The sequence below is a fragment of the Eubalaena glacialis genome, chromosome 12 (assembly GCF_028564815.1).
Source record: "Eubalaena glacialis isolate mEubGla1 chromosome 12, mEubGla1.1.hap2.+ XY, whole genome shotgun sequence".
NCBI classification, from domain to species: Eukaryota; Metazoa; Chordata; class Mammalia; order Artiodactyla; family Balaenidae; genus Eubalaena; species Eubalaena glacialis.
Window position 1 is genome coordinate 104,046,491 of NC_083727.1, and position 25,546 is coordinate 104,072,036.

Here is a 25,546-nt window from a genome sequence, read left to right on the forward strand (position 1 = left end):
CCCAACACAGCCAAAAATTTTTAAAAAGTAAATAAATAAATTTATATTAAAAAATATATATTGTAACAGCTACTCCATAAACCCTACAGAGGCAGTGATTAAATCAGTTTTGTATATTGCCTTATCACCAGAAACTAGAACAGTGCCTTGCATGTAGAAGGTGCACAACAAATACCAATCAATTAAAATATTCTACTTGGGCTTCCCTGGTGGCGCAGTGGTTAAGAATCTGCCTGCCAACGCAGGGGACACGGGTTCGAGCCCTGGTCTGGGAGGATCCCACGTGCCGCAGAGCAGCTAAGCCCATGAGCCACAACTACTGAGCCTGCGCATCTGGAGCCTGTGCTCCACAACGGGAGAGGCCGCGACAGTGAGAGGCCCGCGCACTGCGATGAAGAGTGGCCCCCGCTCGCCACAACTGGAGAAAGCCCTCGCACAGAAACGAAGACCCAACACAGCCATAAATAAATAAATAAATAAATAACTAAATAAATTTATTAAAACAAAAAACAAACATTCTACTAAACCCATTCCCTCAAGTTTTACTCTCTTTTCTTTTTCACTTGGGTGTTCTCACCTCTTGTTTTCTTCTTCTGTGATCATGTTTTAGATTTACTAGTAGGTCTGATATTTAGTCCTATTGGTGGCAATCAAAATGAGTTGCCACTCTCTTCAAAACAATTTACATTTTAATTGGGAAAAATACTCCCTCTTACAAATAGAAAAAAGTGGCATTAGAAGTAATGAAGGGATTCCCCCAAACCAAGAGCAGTCTCTAATACCCTCTTCAATGCTTGTGAGAACAACAGGGCTCTGCTGATCTTTCCTGCCCTTCATACTATCCATGTATTTTTCTTCTAAAATTGGTTTCCAATTATTATGATATTAGTTACCAAAAAAAGGGAGGATGGGAGGGGAGAAGTACAACCTGTTTTTCATATGTCAAAATTGCTCTCTGACCTCTTTGGAGATTATTCCTATTAATGTTGCATTATGGGTAAACTGTAATTGAGAAAAGTTATATAACACAATGTTAAGTAAACAGCCCTGCTTAAAAGTGACAGTGACAAGCTATGATTATAAAAATTTAAAGATATTCATGATGCATACAGGGAATATACAAAGAAATTAGGGTGCTAAAAGAAAACTCTTTGCTTTTATCAAACTTCTCTATGATATACATTATTTTTTATAAAAAATGAAAAAATAAGAATGTTCCCTTAAACTGCCTTAGCAATAAACATTAATTAAAATACCAAGAAGAAATTTTATCTACACATATGAAAAAAATTCAAAAATCATGATGTACTTCTCAAAACAAACAAAAAACTAAAGTATTTCCCAAGGTCCAATTTTTCACTTGAAAGCAAACAGGGGAATGAAATATTTGAAAAGATAGGAAGGAAAAAAAAAAAAAGCACCCAAAGCCAAGAACTACCTTAAAAGCTAATGTACAAAGCTTATTTTAATTTAAAATTAGAGCATACCATGCATTCGCTGGTTTGGGGGTTTTTGAAGGAGCACTTAAAGCTGTTTCCATGCTATTCATTCCTGAATTATTATCTTTGGTAGTCATTGCAATCATTTTTCGTTGCTTCTGAGACAGTTTAACTCCATGAGAAATCATTTTTCTAGAAATTAAGTTAAATTAAACCAATCAGTTTCACCGCTTCTGAGAAAGTTTAATTCCATAAGAAATAATTTTGCTAGAAATTAAACCAATTAACATTAATTTCTGCTCAAAAAAGGTTACTGGTAATTATATTGCTCTGTGTTTATTTGATGGGATTTTACTATTACCAGATCAAAATAACCACAAGTTTCAACAGTGGCAAAATATATAATTAGTTTATACTATCAAGGATCAAGTAATAGCTGCATGGGAGCCCTCCTGATACACTTGCATCACACTTGTATGAGAAATAGATCATTTTAGAGGCAAATTTCCGGCATGTAATACTGTATTCCACAAGAGCTAGACTATCAACCCAACTCAGTCTTCAGCATATATTTAAGAAATAATGTTATGGAGGCTAAATTACCTAGAAAAGAGCTTACAACTAACTTTAACATCAAATGCAGAAAAATAATAGGAAAGGTCCAGTAGGTCTTTCCAGTTCTTTAGGGCAGAACTATAACACAACATGGTCTTTCCTTTTTTATGATTTTGTAACCAACCCCAAATTTGTCTTTGGTGTAGCTCCACATTTTTGTCTACTTTCTTCTATTTGCATGATGGTTCTGAGATCCATGACAGGAGGGCTTACAGGACTAAAAGACATATAAAAGTTACTTTACAACCCATTCATTTATCCATGAAGTCCAACACCCAAACATTACTGAAACTGTATATTATATATAACATCATTAATGAGAGGATAATTTAGGTCTATTTTGTCAGCTGTGGCCAACTTCAAAAAGGATATTTTGAATGAAAGCTACTTTTATATATACATACATAATAATAAGATACATCAAAAGTCATAATGTTAAGAGATACATGTTTAATAAAATATCTAACATTAGTGATTAGAAGATGCTTCCAGGTGTTCCCACAAATATGTTTACTTAGGAAAAAAGGTGAGACTACTTTCTGAACTATCTTTAGACCATGAAGCATCATAAACCAGGACATCATCACCTTTATTCCAACTGTGCAAAATACAGCATATTTCAAAATAATTACACAAATGGCCCAGATGACAATACAATTGGTAAGTCAATTAACAGTCTTAGCCTATTATAAACCATACTAGGTAATAAAGATGAAGCATAAGCTCAATTAGCTCTTTGAAAGAATACTGTATGTTAATTATACTTATTCCTTCAGTTTTAAAAATTGACTTTTCTAAGTAAAAGAAAAATATGGATAGAATATAGGTTAAGTTAAAACTACAGCATAACATTAAATGAATTCCCTCTGAAAATTAATTGTGAGTAACAACACATTTTGTGAGATCTTAAATACACTTTAATGTGCAAAAAAAAAAAGATAAAGTAAGCTTACAAATGACAAAATGGTCTTCCTGAGTGGGAGTTTTTATTAATATACACTATCCATTAAAAAAGAAAAAGAAGCTGATATCAAGTCACTGTGTGTGTGTGTGTGTGTTTGTTTGTTATAGAGTATTTTACGAAGTATTCCCTGATGACATTGCAAAGGCAACTAAATTCTGTCTGGAAAAAAGAGCCTATTTTAGCTGGCTGGTAATTTGTATGCACTTTAGCTGGTAATTTGTATGCATTTAGGTAATTTTCTGTATATTAGAAATTTATATTAATTTTTTAAATGTGCTTCATTAAAAAGTTTCACTTGACTAAAAATAAATGATATTTCTCAGACTAACAAGTACAGAACAAAATAAAAATCCTACCTGAAAGAGCCAGAAACCCAACTGGAAGAGCTTGTAGTATCAATTCTGTTACTGGGAATGGGCTGTGGAGCAGATATTTTAAGTACTGGTGATTTTTCCCATGGTTTTAAATCTTCCCTAAAATGTGTAGGAGGTGTACCATTAACATAGGATTTAATTTTCCCCTGGAGGTAAAAAAAAAAGAAAAAAATTAAAAAGTGAGTAATAGCAGGTACCCCTAGCACAGTAGCTAACACATAGTTGGTACTCAGTAAATACTGGTTAAACTATATTAAAGAGTAAAACCTTACAACAATAATTATCTAGTATTTTCAATTCAGTTCTTCTACAGTTTAGTATCTTTTTTTTTTTTTTTTTTTTAATTTTATTTATTTATTTATGGCTGTGTTGGGTCTTCGTTTCTGTGCAAGGGCTTTCTCCAGCTGTGGCGAGCGGGGGCCACTCTTCATCGCGTTGCGCGGGCCTCTCACTGTTGCAGCCTGTCCCGTTGCAGAGCACAGGCTCCAGACGCGCAGGCTCAGTAGTTGTGGCTCACGGGCTTAGTTGCTCCGCGGCATGTGGGATCTTCCCAGACCAGGGCTCGAACCCGCGTCCCCTGCATTGGCAGGCAGACTCCCAACCACTGCGCCACCAGGGAAGCCCCCAGTTTAGTATCTTGATCAATTCTCAAACCATATCAGTGGCTATAACCCAATTATTAAAAGCTTTGGGAATAATTTTTAGGGACGTAAGTTTGCATATCAAGTTCTTATTTACCTGAGCATTAAACAAAAATGTTAATAAATATAAGTTGTTCAAATAAGATATGAAGCAGTAACTTTAAAATTAACATCCATGACTTTAAAATGAAACAAAATGAAAGTCTGGTATAAATGTCATACAATTCACTCTGAATATAATTAAAGGACTGAATAAAATTAAAGCCAAATAATATTGACACTTCAAAAGGGACCCTAAAACTATTGCGATTACAATAGGTCAAAGAAGTTACTGAAATGGTATTTCCACTGCCAGGATAGATTCTTCTACTATCGCCAAAAATTCACAGTATGCCTTCAACCTTCTTTTAAACCTCACCTGTCTTCCAGGCCAACCTAAGTGTAATATGAATTTCCCCCAAACTTCTATCTTACATAAAAAAAATTTTATGATAAAAATTTGTTTTATATCAACCCTTGAGGACTATAAGACTCTTAATAAAGGGTAAATTTTCTATTGTCTCACAAATTTCTAGATGTTCTAATATATTTTGTGGATGTACAGAGGTTAGAAAAAAATTACTCTACATCTGGTAAGTTTGACATTCTCCTTCCCTGTAGATTAACAACTATGGAATTAAATGTTAAGAGATGTCTGAAACATGGCCTCCCCCAGAGTTGACCAGCCTAGAAATTCAGCAGCTTAGTGTCAATTATGCTAGACTAGGAGAAGAACTCCATTCCAGATTGCACTGCTCCAGTTCACACCATGGCGGAAAGACACTAAACAGATTTTGGTATTAGGTTTACTTTCAAAATCATTTTCCTTTGACAATTTTTAGCTGGTGTTAACTGACATTTCACAAAATACATTTCAAGTAATTTAGCTATGAATATATATTTCAATATGCCTATACAGTATTGCTATACTTTACATCAACATTACTTTTATTGCAGAAAGATTAGAAATACAACATCATAAAGGGCTCAAAACTGCAATTATGATCTTTAAAACTAGAAATATTAGGCAAATTTGAGAAAACTAACACTACATATATTATGTCATTAACTGTATTTTCTTATAACCCAGCCAGAAGAGTGTTTTAAAGTTAGAGTAAAAATAATGAAAAACTAAACTGTCTATAGACTAAAATTTGAAGAAAATAGTGCATTAATAAACAAAGACAAACCTCAGTCTTATCTGAATGAAATCCTGTTGTGAAGTCAGGAGACTGTAAATCTCTAGGACTACCCACTCCTGCATAGCTTCCTTCAGAGTCTGATGTCAACAGTTCTGGAAGAGATTCCACAGAATTGGTCTTACCAGACTTTAGTAATCCTAAAAGATAAAAATTTTTTCATATTTAAACACATATACAGTAAACATATATGTATTACATTTAATGAACCAAATAGAGCTAAAAGCATCCATTTATCCAGATTTAGTAACATTTAAATTATAGTCACTGTACTAAAGTCTTAATAATTCAAGCTAACTGAAGAAAAATCAGTTGAAGTGAAAAACTGAAATGGAGAATTTTAAAACAACAGTTTTATTCATTTTAATTACATGCCAATTAAGCAATAAACCTGAGGAAGATGGTTATTTGGTATCTAATTTAAAAAGTGACTCAGAACATTTTTTTCCCCATAAAGATAAGACAGCAAGACAAAATTAATAAACTCTAGACCCCTCCCCTTTCCCTTTCTCATCTGTCTCTGCACCTATGCAAAGGGGGATTAGTCTCAGTCTGTGTGGAAGAAGCATTATAACCTTTCTGCCACTCATCTAAGCCAGCAGACTGGCCAGGTAGCAGAGGCTTTGCGGAAGTCAACTGTGGCCTGTTTGAGGGTTTTTCCTTCTGCAAAATATCTGAACTGAGAGCTATTTTCAATTAGCTTATCACCTAAAGCATAAGTTGTTATGAAATGTATATACCATTTGTTCTCTTAGGCAAGCTAAACACCTGTCTCCCTGCTACATCTGGTATCCTGGCTCATTAGCAAATCAGTCATTTCAAGTATAAACAGAGTAAAAAAAAAAAACTTTTGCTTAGGTTCATGTGTTTATTTCCACATATTTAAAATGTAGTACAATCTAAATGAAGTAGCAAAATAAATACATTATAAAACATATCTCATAAATTCAGTAAGTGTTGTTCTCTTTAAGTAAGTCACCCTGGGCTTCCCTGGTGGCGCAGTGGTTAAGCATCCGCCTGCCAATGCAGGGGACACGAGTTCAATCCCTGGTCTGGGAAGATCCCAGGTGCCGCGGAGCAACTAAGCCCGTGCGCCACAACTACTGAGCCTGCACTCTAGAGCCCGCGAGCCACAACTACTGAGCCCGCGTGCCTAGAGCCCGTGCTCCACAACTACTGAGCCCGCGTGCCTAGAGCCCGTGCTCCACAACATGAGAAACCACTGCAATGAGAGCCAGGGCACTTCAACAAAGAGTAGCCCCCGCTCACCGCAACTAGGGAAAGCCTGCGCGCAGCAATGAAGACCCAACGCAGCCAAAAATAAATAAATTAAATAAATAAATTAAAAAAAAAAAAAAAAAGTAAATCACCCTGACAAGGTATGTGCCTTTTTTGTTGTTATTGCTAAAATACAATTTGGAAATAACATTCAAACTTTTCTCCCCCACAATGTTTTAAATATTTTTAAGAGTAGCAAATTTTTATATAAGAGAGTATATTTAATACTGGGATGCTCCCAAAAGTCAATTAGAAACAAATCTAATAAATAAAGACGATTAAAGTGGCCAACAATTATTTTTGATAAAAAAACATTTTCACAGAATGACTTCTAACTTTAAGGATCAACACAAACAAATGTTAAGCCTTCATACAACTGTCCTTGATGAAATTAGCTTCATACTCAGATTTTCTCCAAGAATAGGTTACTTTGGCCCCCAGTTAAATTTAACCTTTCAATCATTTTTTGCTTTGGCCACAGAAGGAGTAGTATAGCAGGAAGAATACTGAACAGGAATCAAGAAAATAAATTCTACCTCTGGCTGCTACGACCTGAAATCACTTAAAAGTTTTCTGTGCTTGTTTCCTCAAGTTTAAAGGAAGGGGTGTAAATTAATTCATTACTAAGGTCTCTTCCAGCTCTGAAATGCTAAGACTCTTAACACATATGCTATCAATAACATCCTTTAAAACAAACCAAATATCTGCTTCTTCCATAAATCTTTTAGGTATTTGGAAAATCACTAGCTCCACGACTGTCTATCCATTTATTCATCCTGCCATCAATCCACTTATGCCTCCTTCTAAGGACTACGGGTAATTCATATAACACAGAGGATGCAAAATCACAGAATTTAAATTTTAAAAAGGTCCTAAAATAGGAATCAGGATATGCAGCAAATGAGAAAGACCTATAGACCTATCTTCAGTACTTCATCAATCAATTTAGGTATATTAGCTTTCTTTTTTAATATCTCGTGTGTTATCTAAAATGACTATTCTTCACATTATTTATTTATCAAACATGTCAAATACCTCATTTTTACTTTTCAAAGTTGCCTGTATACGGCTGATTGACTGTGAAAACACTGCTGATAGAAATTGCACCAGTTTGTCTTACGGCTATAGACACACCAACTATTTCTGAAAGCCATGCGGTGCTGCCATTCTTTTTTGGTTACACTTCAAATTTTTATCTAAAGAAACTGTTAAAATTTAGGTCGTTCAATCTGGATCTAATCAGATGAATCCAGAATGTGGGATAGTCTACAATACCACTGGCCTCAACTTCTGAAAACAAAACAAAACAAAACAAAACAGAAGGGTGTGGCGGTGCTGTTCTACTTAAGAGACTAAAAAGACATTAATAAGCAAAGGCAATGTCAACCCTGATACAACATTAGATTTTTTTTTTTCTTAATGTTAAAACAGAAAAGGCTATAAAAACATGTTTGGTCAATTAGGCAAATCTGGGCATAGACTACAGCACTAGATAATATTAATTAATGTTAATTGTCTTTCAATGTGATAATGGTATTGTGGTTGTACAGAATAAGGGTTATATCTCCCTTATGCTTAGGAGATTCATATTAACCTTGGGGGGAAAATGTCACGTCTACAGCTTAGTTCCAAGTGGATCAGGTTAAAAAAAAAAAGTGTGTGTGTAGAATGTTTGGAGGATGAGGGAACAGAGCATGCAAGACAAAGCCTGCAAGAAAAAGCAAATGTGGTAAGAGGTTAACAATAGATCTGGATAATGGGTATACAGGTGTTCATGGTATTTTTCTTTCACCTTTTTAGTAACTTAAAGATTTTCAAAATTAAAAACTGGGAAAAAAAATTTCAGAAAAACTATATAACCTTACTTTCAAACAGGCTCACATAATGCCTAGATATAAAATGTGTTGTATTTTACTACTGGATTATAACCTCCTTAACACGTATGAATGGAATCCCACGTGGCATCTCACTTGAAGCACTGATATATATGAACTGAATGCACGTGTTAATAGTATCTCTGTCATGTTTTGCCCACCTCTAACCCTCTATGCCACTAGACAGAGTGGTCTTTTCTAAAAACATAAACCTTATCCAGTCACACCCTGCCTTAAAAAAATCCATCAATAGCTACCTGTAGCCTTCAGATTAAGGTCCAAATTCCTTAGTTTGGCATATAACACCCTCCAAAATCTGACCCTCTCCAACCTATCTCCTATCTGCACCTACCCGATATGGCTGAGCTATGCACAACAAACGTGCAGTCTTTCTACTGCCTCTAGGCCCCATTCTCTTAGCATGTCAATCTGCCTCCTTTTCTTGGCTAAATTCTCTTCACTCTTCAAGATCCAGCTCAGCTATCACTTGCCTCAACAGATGTGCCCTGATCTTCTCAGACTAGTTTGGGTGCCCCTTCTGTGCTCACAGAGCAAACATCAATCAGAGTACTTATCACAATACATTAACATTTTCTGTGGCCTCCCTAAGACAAGGACTATTTTCTATTTCTGTAGCCCCAGCAGATGGCATATAGTAGTATTTAATACATGTTAAATGAATTAGATAAGGAACAGAGACATGAAAGATTAGATCAGAAAATATACCCTAAACTATTTTCCACTAACCTGTAGATGGTGGACTCTGAATAATATCTGAAAGGTTATAACCTCCAGAACTATCTGACCGCTTACGTGGCTTCTTTTTTGCTTTCGTTTTTGTCTTCTTGAACACACTTTCCCTAGGAAAAAAGCAAACATAAAAGTCATTTTAAAAAAATTAAGTTACAGATGAAACAGGAGAAGAACTATGCATTTTGAGCAACGGAATACAGCATTTTGGTCAAACAGAAAACACAGAAGAATACATATGTTCTAGTCCCATTTATCTAAGTGGCCCAGAGCAAGTTACTCAATTCCACCAAACTTCAGTGTGATACTATCACTTGTTCTAACCCTAGCATTTCTGTGAAAGTTAGAAACAAGATGGTACATAAGAAAATACTTTGAAAAGTAAAATACTGTACATGTTCACACACAAGCTATTATAATCTATGATCTGGAACTAGAAATATTTGGTGATAAGTTTTAAAGTATTTCAGGGGCTGCTTAATTCCTTGAATTATTATTAATCAGGAAAGAGAAAATAACTATCTATGAGGACTACAACAGTCTTATTTCACCTAAAAATTATAGATCTCATTACATAATTCATCCACAGTAACACAAGTCAGCTGTGAATACTATTATTTTGTGAAGGATAATGTATTTATGTCAATGTTAATCATTTTATTATAATTTTTAATGTAATAACATGTCATACATCCAAGTCAGATATTTATAAACCTCAAGTATTCCAGTGGCTACCACCAAACTCTAGAAAAGAGGTTAAAAAAAATTTCTGGAACCAAGAGCAGCTTTTCAGTGAGCTACAATTATACTCATACGTATATATACACTCACACATATATGTAGTAAATGACTTGAATATCCGAAGATTTTATTTTAACAGGTCATTTACCAAGCAGAAGGAAAGTAATTCTATAACCAGCTGATAAATTAGCCTAAAATGCAGATTGGAAATTGTAAGCAGGACTTATTAAATGGTCAACAGGGAGACTGTGTAGAACCTGGGATATTTTATTGAAGGACTCCCAAATGCCAGTCACTGTGGGTCGTATCTCTTGAATGAGTAGAGTTCTCTATAGAGAAGGATCTAGAAGAATGGCTGATGAACTCCCTTTGGTTCACCCTCTCCAGAAGGCAAATGTCTCGTCTTCTGCCAAGATGGAGGAGGGGCAATCACTTGGTTCAGGAATACATCAATGAATGCTCTTTGAAAAATTCTCAAAAAAAAAAAATGCTCTTTTCCAAATCCAACCACTTACACTGGTCTTCATAAACCTAGTACCTGTAATTCTTAAGCCTTTCCAGAATTCTGTTTTAGTTTTTTCTGTTCTAAGTCATTACTGCTCGGCAACCACTTTCCAACTTCCAAAACTGTTAACATCTCCTGACTGCCATGTACTCCTTTCCTGTTCTCTCTGCTCTAGTGCAATATGCCTTTTTTATTTCTTTAATAATCTCAGCAGGGTTTGGAAAGGTAGTTAAGATAACTGCACTTATTCAACCCAACATATTTAACCAGAAGGCTACATTCCTTTTGTGTTTATACTTAACTTTGTTATATCTGCAAGTATTAATTATGCATTTACTTTGTATTATATCAAGGCTAAAAATGAACATAAATACCTATTTTTTATGTTAGGTTTCTCAATTTTTCTTTCCATATTAATATAAAAGTATCAACAGTGTCCAAGATTGAGGATGGGGGAAGGAGAAAAGGAAGGAAAAAAAAAAACAGAGCTTACGAATAATTTTGTTCCATATTTATTTCTTCTTTCAAAAAGATATCTCCATTTTCTACATCCAAATAGCTAATATCTGGTCCATCTTGATATGGTGTAATGACTCTTCTATCCATTGCTGGAATCTATAGAAAAAAAGATGTCACTTTTTAAATACAAAATTTGTAGAGGAAAGACATCAGCTACCTTTCTGTCTCCCCTTCAATCTACAACCAGTAAAACATGCAGAGCTCAACAAAGTTGCCTCTGCCCAACACACTAGGACACCAGAGAATTCCACACATTTGTACATCTAAAGGTGGGTAGGCTGGAACACACAGAGGAGAGGCAGAACAGATGAAAGAGTGGAGTCTGTGCCTGCAGTTCTGGGCCTCTAACCATGGCAGCTGAGCCCACAGCTTCAGGGAACCCAGTACCAGCATGTGAGGTGGTGCACTTATAACTCTGGCATCCTGAATGGAGGGGTGCTCATGACCACAGGTAGCTTGGTAGCAGTGGAAGTGAGCCCTGGAACCCAGCCGCCATCCCCCACCATCAACAGTGGCGGAAGCCCACGAACCTCATACAATATCAGACAGGCACCTGTGCAACCCTGGCTCCCAACACCCCCATGATCCTCCTCCCCCCACGCAAAGACTGTTACACAAGGAATCCCACAAACTGGGGAAGAGCCCAACATTCCGATGATGACAGTAGCTCTGGCAGAAGAAAGGCAGTAAGGACCTGGGAGGCACAAGAAGCAATAATGAAGGCACAGAAGCACACCTCTTACAGAGCCGGTGGAGGCTGGAAAGGGCCAACTAGCATATATAATCAGAGCCAGCTCAGGTAAGAGAAAACAAACCTGTGTTATAGTGCCACCTACTGGAAAGCAAAAGAAAGGACTCTAACTTCTAACCTGTCATTAACTTCAAATGCACCTGCAGAGGAACAATTTAATTCAAGTACCATATACAACCACAATAACACTCGACCACAAAAAGAAAATAACAGTTCTCCAGAAACCAAACTAAGTCACAGAATATTTCAATCTAACTGATAGAGAATTCAAAATAGCTGTCATGAAGGAACTCAATAAGCTATAAGAAGTCAGAAAGGCGGTTTAATGAGCTCAGGAATAAAATTAATGAACAGAAGAAATACTTTACCAAAGAGACTGAAACTCTAAAAAAGAACCAAACAAATGCTGGAGTTGAAGAACTCAATAAATGAGATGAAGAATGAATTAGAAAGAAATGGAAATACAGCAGATCATATGGAAGAGAGAATTAGCAAGCTCAAAGGTAGAAATCTTGAAATGATACAAGTAGAAGAAGAGAAACAGAACATTAAAAAAGTGAGGAGGGGCTTCCCTGGTGGCACAGTGGTTGAGAATCTGCCTGCCAGTGCAGGGGACACGGGTTCGAGCCCTGGTCTGGGAAGATCCCACATGCCGCAGAGCAACTAGGCCCGTGTGCCACAACTACTGAGCCTGCGCGTCTGGAGCCTGTGCTCCACAACAAGAGAGGCCGCGACAGTGAGAGGCCCGCGCACCGCGATGAAGAGTGGCCCCCACTTGCCGCAACTAGAGAAAGCCCTCGCACAGAAACAAAGACCCAACACAGCCATAAAGAAATAAAGAAATAAAGAAATAAATAAAATTACAAAAAAAAAAAAAAAGTGAGGAAATTTCACAAGACCTATCCAACTCATTTAGGAAGGAAAATATTAGGGTAATGAGTAACCCAGAAGGACAAGAGAGGGAGAAGGCAAAAGAGAGTTTATTTAAAGAAATAATATCTGAGAATATCCCAAAGCTGGAAAAGGAACTGGATACAGAAGTCCATGAAATTAAAAGAACACCTAAATGCAAAACGACCTTCTCCAAGACATGTAAAAAATATTAAAATTGTCAAAAGTCAATGACAAAGATTTTTAAAGGCAGCCAAGAAAAAGGATGGTAGCTGGGAATTCCCTGGTGGTCCAGTGGTTAGGACTCAGTGTTTTTACTGCCAGGGCCCAGGTTTGATTCCTGGTCGGGGAACTAAGATCCTGCAAGCCACGTGGCGTGGCCAAAAAGGGGGAAAAAAAAAAAAAAAGGCTGGTGGCCTACAAAGGAACCTCCACTAGGCTAGCAGCAGATGTCTCAGCAGAAACCCAACAGGCCAGGAGGGAGGGGAATGACAATCTCAGAATACTAAAAGATAAAAACCGTCAGCTAAGAACACTCTGTCCAGCAAAGACATCGTTCAAATATGAAGGAGAGATAAAGACTTTCTCAAACAGAAGCTGAGGGGAGTTCATCAACACAAGACCTGCCTAACAAGACATGTTGAAAGCAGCACTTCTAACAGAGACAAAAAAGACAAAGGGACACAAAACTTTGAGCAAGATGATAAAACAGAACCAGAAAATTGCAACTCTATGAGAGCATAAAGGTTAAACGGAGAAAAAAAGAAAGCAGAAAAATAACTATAAGCTATTTCTGTTTGGTAGCAAACTCACAACATCAAAAGGGATAATGTGAGAAAACAAAAACATAAAAGGGGATGAAAAAAACTCATACAGGTAAATGAAGATAACATACTTTCAGCAGAAAAAAGACTATTTTATCTGTGAGACGTTTTATACAAAGCTCAGGGCAACCACAAAACTTTATGTTACAGAGCAGAGACACGAAACATAAAAAGAGAAGAAACTAAGAAAAATACCACAGAAAACCTCCAAACCAAAATAACAGACAGAAACACAAGGAAAAAGAAACAATAGAGATATCAAGCAACAAAAAGACAAAACACAAAATTTCAGGACTACATCCTCATCTATCACTAATCCCCCTGAATGTAAATGGACTGAATTCATCAATCAAAAGACACAGAGTGGCTGGATGCATTAAAACACAAGACTCAACCAAATGCTGCCTCCAGGAGACACACCTCAGCTCTGAAGACAAACACAGGCTAAATGTGAAGAGATGGAAGATGATACTCCAAGCTAATGGCTGCCAAAAGAAAGCAAGTGTAGCCATCCTTATACCAGACAAAATAGACTTCAAGCCAAAAAGGTAACAAGAGCAAAAAATGGTCAGCATATAATTATAAAGAGGACAACTCATCAAGAAGACATAAAAGTGACTAATGTATATGTACCTAACATAAGAGCACCAAAATATATACAACAATTACTAACATACCCAAAGCGAGGGAACTGACAGAAACAAAACAATTGTAGGGGACATTTAACACCCCACTTACATCAACAGATAGATCACCCAGACAGAAAGTCAACAAGGAAACAGTGGCCTTAGCTGGAACGTTAGATCAGATATATTTAACAGATTTAAACAGAACAATGCAGCAAAACACACATTCTTCTCAAATGCTCATGGAACTTTGTCAAGGATAGGCCATAAATTGGGACACAAAAGAAGTCTCAATATAGATGTAAGAAGACTGAAATTCTATCAAACATCTTTTCCGATCACAATGGTATGAGAAACTAGAAATCAAGAACAAGAACACTGGAAAAATGACAGATAGTAAAGATGAACAATATGCTACAGAACAACAATTGGGTCACTGAAGAAATCAAAGGAGAAACAAAAAATTACCTGAAGACAAATGGAAATGAAAATACAATATACCAAAATCTATGGGAAACAGCAAAAGCAGTATTAAGAGTTTGTAGCGATAAAGGCTTACCTCAAGAAACAAGAAAAACTTACACCTAAAGGTACTAGAAAAAGAAGAACAAACAAAGCCCAAAGTCAGTAGAAAGAAGGAAATATAAAGATCAGAGAAGACAGAAGAAAAGATGAATGAAACTAAGAGTTGGTTTTTGAAAAGACAAACGAAACTAAGAGTCAGTTCTTTGAAAAGACAAACAAAACTGACAAACCATTAGCTAGACTCACTAAGAAAAAAAAGAGAGAAGCGTGATAAATAAAATAAAAAATGAAAGAGAAAAAAACATAGATACTACAGAAATATAAAGGATTATAAGAGAATACAAAAATTGGACAACCTAGAAGAAATGGACAAATTCTTAGAAACATACAACCTTCCAGGGCTGAATCATGAATAGAAAATCTGAATAGACCAATCACTAGTACAGAGACAGTGTACTAGTACTTTTTGAAACAGTACTTTTTGAAACAGTAATCAAAAAGCTCCCAAAAAACATAGGTCCAGGACCAGATTGCTTCACAGGTGAATTCTACCAATATTCAAAGAAGATTTAATATCTATCCTAAAACTATTCCAAAAAACTGAAAAGGAGGGAATGCTTCCTAACTCATTTTACAAGGCCAATATCACTGATACCAAAACCAGACAAAGACAACACAAAGAAAGAAAATCACAGGCCAATATCTCTGATGGCTGCAGTTGCAAAAATCCTCAACAACATATTAGCAAAACGAATTAAAAATTACATCAAAAGGATCATACAACATCATCAAGTGGGATTTATACCAGGGATGTAAGGATGGTTCAACATCCTCAAATCGATCAACATGATACAACACATTCACAAAATGAACAAAAATCATGCGATCATCTCAATAGATGCAGCAAAACATTTGCCAACATTCAACACCCATTTATGATAAAAACTCTCGACAGAATGGTATAGAAGGGATGATATGTGACAAACCCACAGCTAACATACTCAATGGTGAAATAGTAAAAGCTATCCTTCTAAGATCAGGAATAAGACAAGGATGCTCAATCTCACCACTCTTATTCAACATAGTATTGGAAGTGCTAGCCAGAGCAATTAGGCAAGAAAAAATAAATAAAAGACATCCAAATTGGAAAAGAAGAAGTAAAACTGTCACTATCTGCAGATGGCATGATTTTTATATACATAGAAAACCCTAAAGATTCTACCAAAAATCTGACACAAATAAATGGAAAGATATGCCAGGCTCATGGATTAGAAGAATTAACATTATCAAAATGTCCATATTACCTAAAGCAATCTAATTCAATACAATCCCTATCAAAATCCCAAGATCATTTTTCACAGAAATAGAAGAAAAAATTCTAAAATTTATATGGAACCACAAAAGACCCTGAATAGTCAAATGCTGAGAAAAAAGAACAAAGCTGGAGGTATCATATTTCCTGATTTCAAACTATATTACAAAGCCATTGTAGTCAAAACAGCATGGTATTGGCAGAAAACCAGATGCAAAGATCTCTAAACAGAATCGAAAGCCCAGAAATAAACACTTGCATACATGGACAATTAATTTACAACAAAGGAGCAAAGAATACACAATGGAGAAAGGACAGTCCCTTCAATAAATAGTGCTGGGAAAACTGGACAGCCAGATGCCAAAAAATTAAATTAGACCATTATCTCACACCATACACAAAAATTAAGTCAAAGTAGATTAAAGGCTTGAGTGTAAGACCTGAAACCATAAAACTGAAAGAAAACACAGGTGGTATGCTCTCTGATGTCAGTCATAGCAATATCTTTTAAAATATGCCTCCTCAGTCAAGGGAAACAAAAGCAAAAATAAATGGGATTACACCAAACTAAAAAGCTTCTGCACAGCAAAGGAAACCATCAATAAAACAAAAAGACAACCTACCAAATGGGAGGAGATATTTGTAAATCATATACCCTAAAATAACTCATACAACTCAACAACAACAACAAAATTACCTGATTAAAAAACGGACAGAGGAGTTGAATACATATTTTTCCAAAGAAGACATACAGATGGCCAACAGACAGATGAAAAGATGTTCAGCATCACTAATGATCAGGGAAATGCAAATCAAAACCACACTGAGATATCACTGTACACCTGTCAGAGTGGCTAGGGTCAAAATGACAAGAAATACCATGCGTTGGCAAGGACGTGGAGAAAAGAGAACGCTCATACACTGTTGGTGAGACTGTAAATTGGTGCAGTCACTACAGAAGACAGTATGGAGATTCCTAAAAAAATTAAGAATAGACTACCATAAGATACCCAGCTATCCCATTTCTGGGTATTCATCCAAAGAATACAAAACACTTATTTGAAAAGATATATGCTCCCCTATGTTCACTGCGGCATTATTTGCAACAGCCAATATATGGCAACAACCTAAGTGCCCATCAAGGGATGAATGGATAAAGAAAATGTAGTATATGTGTATGTATATATAAATACATACACACACACACACACACACACACACACACATATATACACATACAATGGAATACTACTCAGCCATGAAAAAAGATGAAATCTTGCCATTTGCAACAACACAGATGGACCATGAGGACATTATGCTAAGTGAAATAAGTCAGATGGATAAAGACAAATACTGTATTATTTCACTCATAGATGGAACATAAAACACTAATAAACAAACAAACAAAAACAAAATAAATGAACTAAACAAACAAAAAAAAAACCCCCAAACATGTGGATACAGAGAATAGAGTAGTAGTTACCAGAGGGAGAAGAGGAGGGGGGGAGTGAAATAGATAAAGGGGATCAACTATATGCTGACAGATGGAAGTTAAATTTTTGGTGGGGAGCAAGCTGTAGGGTATACAGAAGTAGAAATATAATAATGTTCACATGAAACTTACATAGTGTTATAAATCAATGTTACCTCAATAAAAATAAATAAAATCATTAAAATCCGTATTTTTACACTGTCCTGATCGTTAGTAAATAAATAACGAAAGACCCCAAAGCATTCAATAACTTTCATTTATAAAGAAATTTAAATAGGTATTAATTTTATCATTAAATATCTTCAATTTTTATTATCGTGTTTACCTGTAGAGCTTGTAAAGAAATCTTATGTCCTCATTTTTAAAAGATCCTAATGAATCAGAATTCATTAGGAAATTGTTCCATTGAGAAGTCTGACCAAATATACTGCTTTAGTTGATATTGTAATTGACAAAAACATAAACCTTACCATTTTTCGGTAAAACACAGAAAGATCCTTCAAAACACCGTCACTTAAAACATCAAGAGACCTAAATAATAAGATATAAAATTCTATCTTAACACTCAAGTTTAATACCTGTTAAGACTTTCAAATATGCAGAGACATTTTATATTGTTGAATAAGGAATATTTTTTTAAAGCATTAATATGCCAGCTGCAACAAATTCTTCTTGGAAGTATGTGTAGTTATATATTTCACATAAACAGCAAACATATTAGACAAACATACTGAATAAAACTCAAGCAACTCTTATAAATAAATGATAGAAAAATATTTTCTATCATAATAGCAAGTATTCAACTTTCATTTTCCACAAATATAATCTTTACTACAGAAGGAGTACTATACTGACAGAAAAATGGCCTAACTATCAGGTACCTGAATTCTATCTAGAATTATCACTGCTCCCAATTACCTACATGACCTTGAGCAACTCACTTTCCCTGTCTAGTCCTTAATATCTTCATGTGTAAAATGACGTTTGGGGACTTCCCTGGTAGCGCAGTGGTTAAGAATCTGCCTGCCAATGCAGGGGACACAGGTTCGATCCCTGATCTGGGAAGATCCCACATGCCGCGGAGCAACTAAGCCTGTGCGCCACAACTACTGAGCCTGCACGCCAGAGCCCGTGAGTCACAACTACTGAAGCCCGCACGGTCTAGGGCCCACGTGCTGCAACTACTGAGCCCGCAACCCACAACTACTGAAGCCCACATGCCTAGAGCCCGTGCTCTGCAACGAGAAGCCACCGCAATGAGAAGCCCGCGCACTGCAACGAGGAGTAGCCCCCACTCGCCACAACTAGAGAAAGCCCGCACACAGCAAAGAAGACCTAATGCAGCCCAAAATAAAAATAAAAATAAATTTAAAAATTAAAAAAATAAAACGACATTTGGACTAGTTCAATTGCATTCAAAGGCGATTTTAAGGAACTCTCAGGTTCCAAAGAGGTACTTTGAGGCATCAGTAAAAATTTAAGTCAAAGTTTACATTCTAAAATGTACTTCAAACTATTTTTAAAACTAATACAAAGCAACCATATTCAAATCTGTACCATACTAGTTTTTTAACATTTTGAAGACAACTAACTTGTGATGCAATTTTGATGCAGCTCTGTTTTCTTAACATCTCTGTGCGTATTTATTTACACTTCTGGCAAACACATATTTGACTAGGAATGGTTACATTTACATAAATCTTTGCTTTTAATGCAAGTTATAATGTCTACTCATGTAAAATTATTCACCGCAGCACATGTGCCACCCTTAATAGTTCAGCTGACAAACTTGCCACAACATAATAATGGAACAATAGTAATGTGACACATCATCCTCCAATATCATATTTTAGATAGATTTGGCTTGTTTCACACTGTGACAAATTAAACGAGCTTAATTTGGCAATGCAAGGGGAAAAAACTGCTATGATTAGAATGACTAATGTAATGTCAGCAAAAAAAATAAATGTATTCTGAAACCTCTGCCAGGTTCTGACAATGAAATACCAGAGGCATTTTGAAATGACATTGTCTAATATCCCATAATATTAATTTGCATTTGGAAAGCATTTTTCACAAAATAACAAAGCATTAAATAGCCAAAAGAATTTTCTCTAAACTGAACCCTAAATGGCAATTATTAAGAATCTGTTAGTGATTCACCTTTTAAAAATGGTAGAAAACTTTTATTTCAAACATGTTTTGGAATTAGTTTCATTAAGCATCATCCTGACTTTGAAAGGTGAGTTATCAAAAAACTGTTACCATTTATAATTAATTATATGGATCAAGGTTTTCTTGATTATTTGCCAAAAAAAAATGTTTCACGGGTTTTCTCATCCTCATATGAGGATATAAACAGAATCTACTTCGTAAGGTTTTCATGAAAATTAAGTGAATCCATATAACACTTTTAGAATGCCACCTGGCACATACCATTAATTATCATTATTACTATTACTATATAACTATTATTATAGTACTATTATTAATTATTACTATTAATAACTATTATTATGGCAGTAAGTGTTAGCTATTATATTACAATTAAAACAAAATACAGCATTACACTAGACACCGACTTTAAAACTGCAACTGACACCAAGAAATCTAATCTGAAATTCCCGTGCTGACCAAAAAGACTTACTTTTCTCATCACTGACTTTATACTGAGTAAATGTAATAAATTTGTGACCTTATGCTAAAAAATAAATCTGTAAACTTATTTCATTAAAAAATTCCACTGCTAAAATAGTTGAAAACAATGGGATTAAATTTCCCAAGATTCCTCTAATTCTAAAATGTCTATGACTCCTAAATCATTAGCATTTATCAAATTCTTTCCATCCAGGTAAACATCAATATAACATGAAATATTAGCTTATAAAACAGGATACATATATTTAGCTGATTTTTTTCACATAAAATGTGTCATTTTTCATAAGAAAAATTTCATTACCATGCAAGCTTCAACACACATATCAGCTTGCCATAAACTAGACCAACTAAATTTTTTTCAGGCCATCTGGTGCAGCCTAAGTTTGACCAAAGAATCAGTATGTAGTATAGGAAATATCTTAAAAGAGAATAAATACAAAGAGAAAACAGAAATCAACCAGTAACAAATTGTATGCATGCATATATGTGAAGTAATTAAGTGCTGGCTGGCTTAATTAGTATTACAGATAGTTTCCAAAAGCCAAGGTAAAAACTACATAGTTACAAATTAGCCTAAACAAGCAAAGAGATATGAAAACATATACAAATATACTTGTGATAATATTGTCCCACAACCTTCCAACCAGCATATAAGCACCAGTGAGGGCAAGGATATTGTCTTTATTTGTTCCCGGTAGTATCTTAGCAATGACTGGCATATATTAAGCATCCAAATACTGATGGAATGATTAAATCCCCTTACATTTTCACTTTTTCTACAAAGCTGGGACTTACCGTTATTCACTTTTAAATTGCTAATATGTTTGTTATTATATATAAATAAGTGCTTTTGCAACAGTCTGTATATATCTAACCTACCTTGCTTCAAGTAAAGCTGCCATATTCAGTCCTATAAACTGTAAACAAGATAGTTTCAACTGTTCAGCATTATACATTGCTGCGAATTCCAGTAGCATAGCAGCATTCTTAAGGGTAACTACAAAGGAAAAGATACGCGAAATGAGATGAAAGGCATGTTACTACAGCAAATGAAATATACTTATTTCTCAAGTTGTCAGGTTTGAACATTTAGAAGAAGGAAAACTGAAAGTAGTGTCTTGCCAAAAATAAGTTATACTAGGGCAAATATACAACTCATTTTCCATCCCAATATGCCAAAGTAATTTTAAATGACTTGTTCAGAGGAAGTATAAACACACGTAAAACTTTAAGCAAAAGAAAATACAGAAGGTGCATTACAGTGTCATCTAAAAGCAAACATATAAGAATTGACAATCTTCTACCTAACCTTTTCAGAATATTTTTAACTTCCACTGATAAACAACATTCCTTTTCATTTATATAGCACAGAATAGTCATTCTCTCTTCGATAAAACTAAAAAAGTATACTTAGGAGTATGAGAAACTGATGAAATCGTTCTACAAAATATATTTATGTTGAGTCATCTATCAGACTTTACGTGGGTATATTTACATATATAAACACATACAAATACTATATATTTAGAAAATAAGTACATTTAAATCTTACCATATTATTGTTCATGCCAGTGCAGAATCTGGCATATTGTACAAAAGATGCTAGATTTTGTTACAATCCTTGTTAACTTTATATATGAAGTGTGTTTTGCTAGAGAGTGTCCCAGAATATTCTATTTACCTAGCATGTAACTTTTGCTTCTCAAACCCCTCCATTCTTTTTCTTACTTACTCCGAGTCCCAGCCAACAGAGGAACACAACTATTTTCTACACCTGGCTTCCTCCACTTCTTTGTTCTTTCTCCCTTATAACTCAGTCAAAAGTTATATGCAGAAAAAATGCAGACAATAATGATCGCTGCCTCACTCTTGACTAACCTAAAGTTTCAACTAATGATGAACCCAAATTCTTCCATTTCACAGAAATAAAAATGGATCATACAACAACTTTAGAGTTGTTCAAGGAGAAGATACTCCACAGAGCTCAAGAAAAGTGAGTAAATAAGACTCTAGAGCTAAGACAAACTATTAGAAGTACAAATTAGAAAAATTTGACAGGAAATCCCTTCACACTTCCTGAAGAGGCAAAGAAAGAGAACAAAGCTAAGATTAGAAAGCCAAGAAACTTTTATATCAGGGTGAGGAAATTTAACCTTTATCCCAGAGTAAGCAATTAAAAATATATGAACAAGGGAAGACATTAATTCCTTCCTACAGAAAGATTAAAGAGGAAGTTAGAAAAGAGAAACGGGACTTAAAAGTCTACTATGACATGACACAGAAGGGATGGGTAACAGTGATCTCAACTAGCAGAGTGACAGTGAGAATAAAAAGGTAGGGGAAATGTGATCAACACAGTTAAGATTATAATCAATTTTGACAGCTGCAATTTGGGTGTAAAAACAAAATAACAAAAAATAACTCTGGGTTCCAAAGTTGTGTTAGGATGACAGCCATGCAATTAATGGAAATAATGAACAGAGAGAGAAAAATAAGAGTTTGAGAGAAAAGAGAAGTTTTTGATCAAATATATTAACGGGATGGTTACATAAAAATTCCAGCAAATAGCAGGGTAGCTAAGTGTAGAGTTACAGACCAGGGCAAGGGTAAAAAATTTCTGCTTTCAAACTCTCATCTTTCAGGTTCCAAAATAAGTTTCATGCCATCTTTATTATTCAAGCTTTTATGGCATTTCCAAAAAATTAACGTATTTCCATTCTGAGATGTTCATGTTTTCACATATTAACATCTCTAAAATAAGGATGTGCTTACAAATGATGACATGAAATAGTTTAAATGTCTTGATATTTTTAATGATACAAAAACATGCATTTTACCATAAACTTCATCAGAAAGTCAATAAAATACAGTAAATCCTGGATCAACCTGAAAACACACTAAGATTCTAATTCAAAAACTCACGTTTTTCACTTAATGCCACTTCACAAATCTCTTTCAATCGAGATATGAGAAGCTGATCAGCCACCACAAGAACACTACAAACAAAATCCACATTTTGAGATTCTAAAATAAAAAAAAAAGAAAAGAAAAAGAAGCGTCACTCTTTATTATTATTTTGTAAACATTATACCTAAGGGGAAAAAGTTCAAGTAATTAAGACACTACAAATGAGAGAATTATGATGACTATTTTCTAAATGTTGAAATGGCAAGTATGATAACAGTAATAACATCAAAATATTTCTGTCTTTTCAGTAGAAAGCTGTAAAATAAAACACACCCAAAATGCCCTGGTTCACACTAGGACCATAAAATGGGCAACTTGAGTGGATCTTTTTTAGTCTAAAGAACCACTAGAATGCCTGACTTGTTTAAAATCTCCCATTGCTGTTGAACAAACATTTCTCAAACTAATAGAGGGGAAAGTCAAATCTCATCATCAAAGGTAATATACAGGTATATGTTAAATAGACACACATATGTTAAAACATATATATACATACGGGGGGGTAGAGGGGGCAGGGAAGGACAAAGGGAGAGGTGAATAATGCTCTTAGGCTTCCTTATTTAAAACAAAATTGGTCATCTAAGAGTACTTTTTTTTAAAACTTAACATAATTAATTTATGTTAATTTAACATAAATTAACATAACATAACCTTAATTTAACATAAACTTGATCCAGTGTACTATTAATGACCTTAAGCAATGCTAGAATCACTGCCAGAATAGTAATATAAATAGGAGAAAAGAAAAAAACAATACCACCACCATAGGAAGAAAAAAAATGCTTAAAAAGAAAAAAATGAGGGACTTTCCTGGTGGCCCAGTGGGTAAGACTCTGTGCTCCCAATGCAGGGGGCCCAGGTTCAATCCCCAGTGGGGGAACTAGATCCCACATGCATGCCACAACTAAGAGTTCACACGCCACAACTAAGAGTCCACACACTGCAACTGAGAAGTCTGCATGCCGCAACTAAGAAGTCCACACGCCAACAACTAAAAGATCCTGCGTGCTGCAGCTAAGACCCAGCGCAGTCATAAATAAATAAATAAATAAAAAGCAAAAAGCCCTCAAAATGAAGATGAAATATATGCATTAAAAAAAAAAAAGAAAAAAATGAAAGTAGAAAAACCATTTTAAAAAATGAGGGAGAGGTGAAGTCATTGCACATGGCAGACTAAGAACTACTTCAAAAATTCTTCTCCTCCACAGAAGCAATGAGAATATTACAAAAAATTATCAAAAATCAACTTTTTCAGAATTCTAGAAATTAGCCAAAGGCTTGCAATAATCTAGGGAGCATTAGACTCAAAAAAATTGGCGGAATCTTAGAATAGTAAGCTTTGGGACACTAGCTGCTCCTACTTAGATCCTCCTCTCCTCTCCTCGCCTCTCCTCCTCAGTAGTCTTGAAAACCATCAATCCTGCAATCACAGGCAGGTACGAGCAGCTACATCCACTGGAGGAGACAGAACAGTTGTGGAGCAACATTATCAAGAAACTGTCATTACTTGACCTGTCTGGCAGTTTCCTGGAAACCCAGCTAGCAGGGGTTTATTTGACCTGACTCAAAGCTTGCCCAGTGTGAACAGCCTCAGAAGAGGGCATTTATTGAAAACAATTAGCAATTACTTAACACTGAAGCTGCCCAAGACAATAAATAAGGGATAGAGCAAACAAGAAGCAGGTTAAGAAAACTTAAAAAGAATAGCTAGGGAAAGAGATATTGTCATGACTGAATGTTTATGTCCCCTGAAAATTCACATGTTGAAGGTATAATTTCCATTGTGGTTGTATCTGGAGACAGGGCCTCTAAGGAACTAATTAAGGTTAAATGCAGTCATAAGGTAGGGCCCTGATCTGACAGGATTAGTGTCTTTCTAAGAAGAGACATCACAGATCCATCATCTCCCCCCACTAATCCCCTTCGTGTGTGTGTGTACTCTCTCACTCTCTCTTTCTCCACTCACACTCACACACAAGCACTGAGGAAAGGTCAAGTAAGGACATAACAAGAAGGCAGCCATATACAAGCCAGGAAGAGAATCCTCACCAGAAACCAACCTTGCTGGACCTTGACCTGAGACGTCTAGCCTCCAGAACTGTGAATAATAAATTTCAGTCTCCGTTATTCTGTTATGGCAGTCTGAGCTGACTGTGTCCATAAGGGGTTTTGAAAAGTTTTAACATATTCCTATGAATCTAGAAGGCCATACATATGTGGAGGGCTGTGCACATGCCCAGAAAAAACTTAAGAAGGCCCAAAACTCTTACTTCTGGCTGACCCTGAGATTGCAAAAGCAGGAAATGAATCTAAGGCACAGCTGTAAACTGCCCGGCTAAGAATTGAAGCCAGGCCGCCACACACACAAAGAGCCCCTAGGCACAGGCTGGGAGATTTACTGGTTTAGGCATTTAAGGAAAATTCTGTCTAATTGGTAGCTGACCACTAAGCTGACCAAGCAGAGACCTCAGTGGTCATATATGACAAAGAATACCAATTTTACAGAATTAGTTCCAATAAGTCACTAAACAAACAGCAAACACAACACAATCCCTGGGGAAG

At 35.6% G+C, this 25,546-nt stretch overlaps 1 protein-coding gene across 3 annotated transcripts in view; it reads right to left on the bottom strand.

Moving 5' to 3' along the window:
• IBTK (inhibitor of Bruton tyrosine kinase) overlaps positions 1-25,546 on the bottom strand; it is a 93,657-nt gene that overhangs the window by 27,480 nt on the left and 40,631 nt on the right. For all 3 annotated transcript variants that reach the window (XM_061207270.1, XM_061207271.1, XM_061207269.1), the window contains exons 17-25: positions 22,940-23,041; positions 20,897-21,014; positions 17,830-17,890; positions 10,913-11,034; positions 9,171-9,283; positions 5,263-5,411; positions 3,375-3,538; positions 2,179-2,271; positions 1,488-1,631 (exon numbers count right to left, since the gene is read on the bottom strand). In XM_061207270.1, the coding sequence (XP_061063253.1) occupies positions 1,488-1,631; positions 2,179-2,271; positions 3,375-3,538; positions 5,263-5,411; positions 9,171-9,283; positions 10,913-11,034; positions 17,830-17,890; positions 20,897-21,014; positions 22,940-23,041 (1,066 nt within the window). The remainder of the gene's footprint in view (positions 1-1,487; positions 1,632-2,178; positions 2,272-3,374; positions 3,539-5,262; positions 5,412-9,170; positions 9,284-10,912; positions 11,035-17,829; positions 17,891-20,896; positions 21,015-22,939; positions 23,042-25,546) is intronic.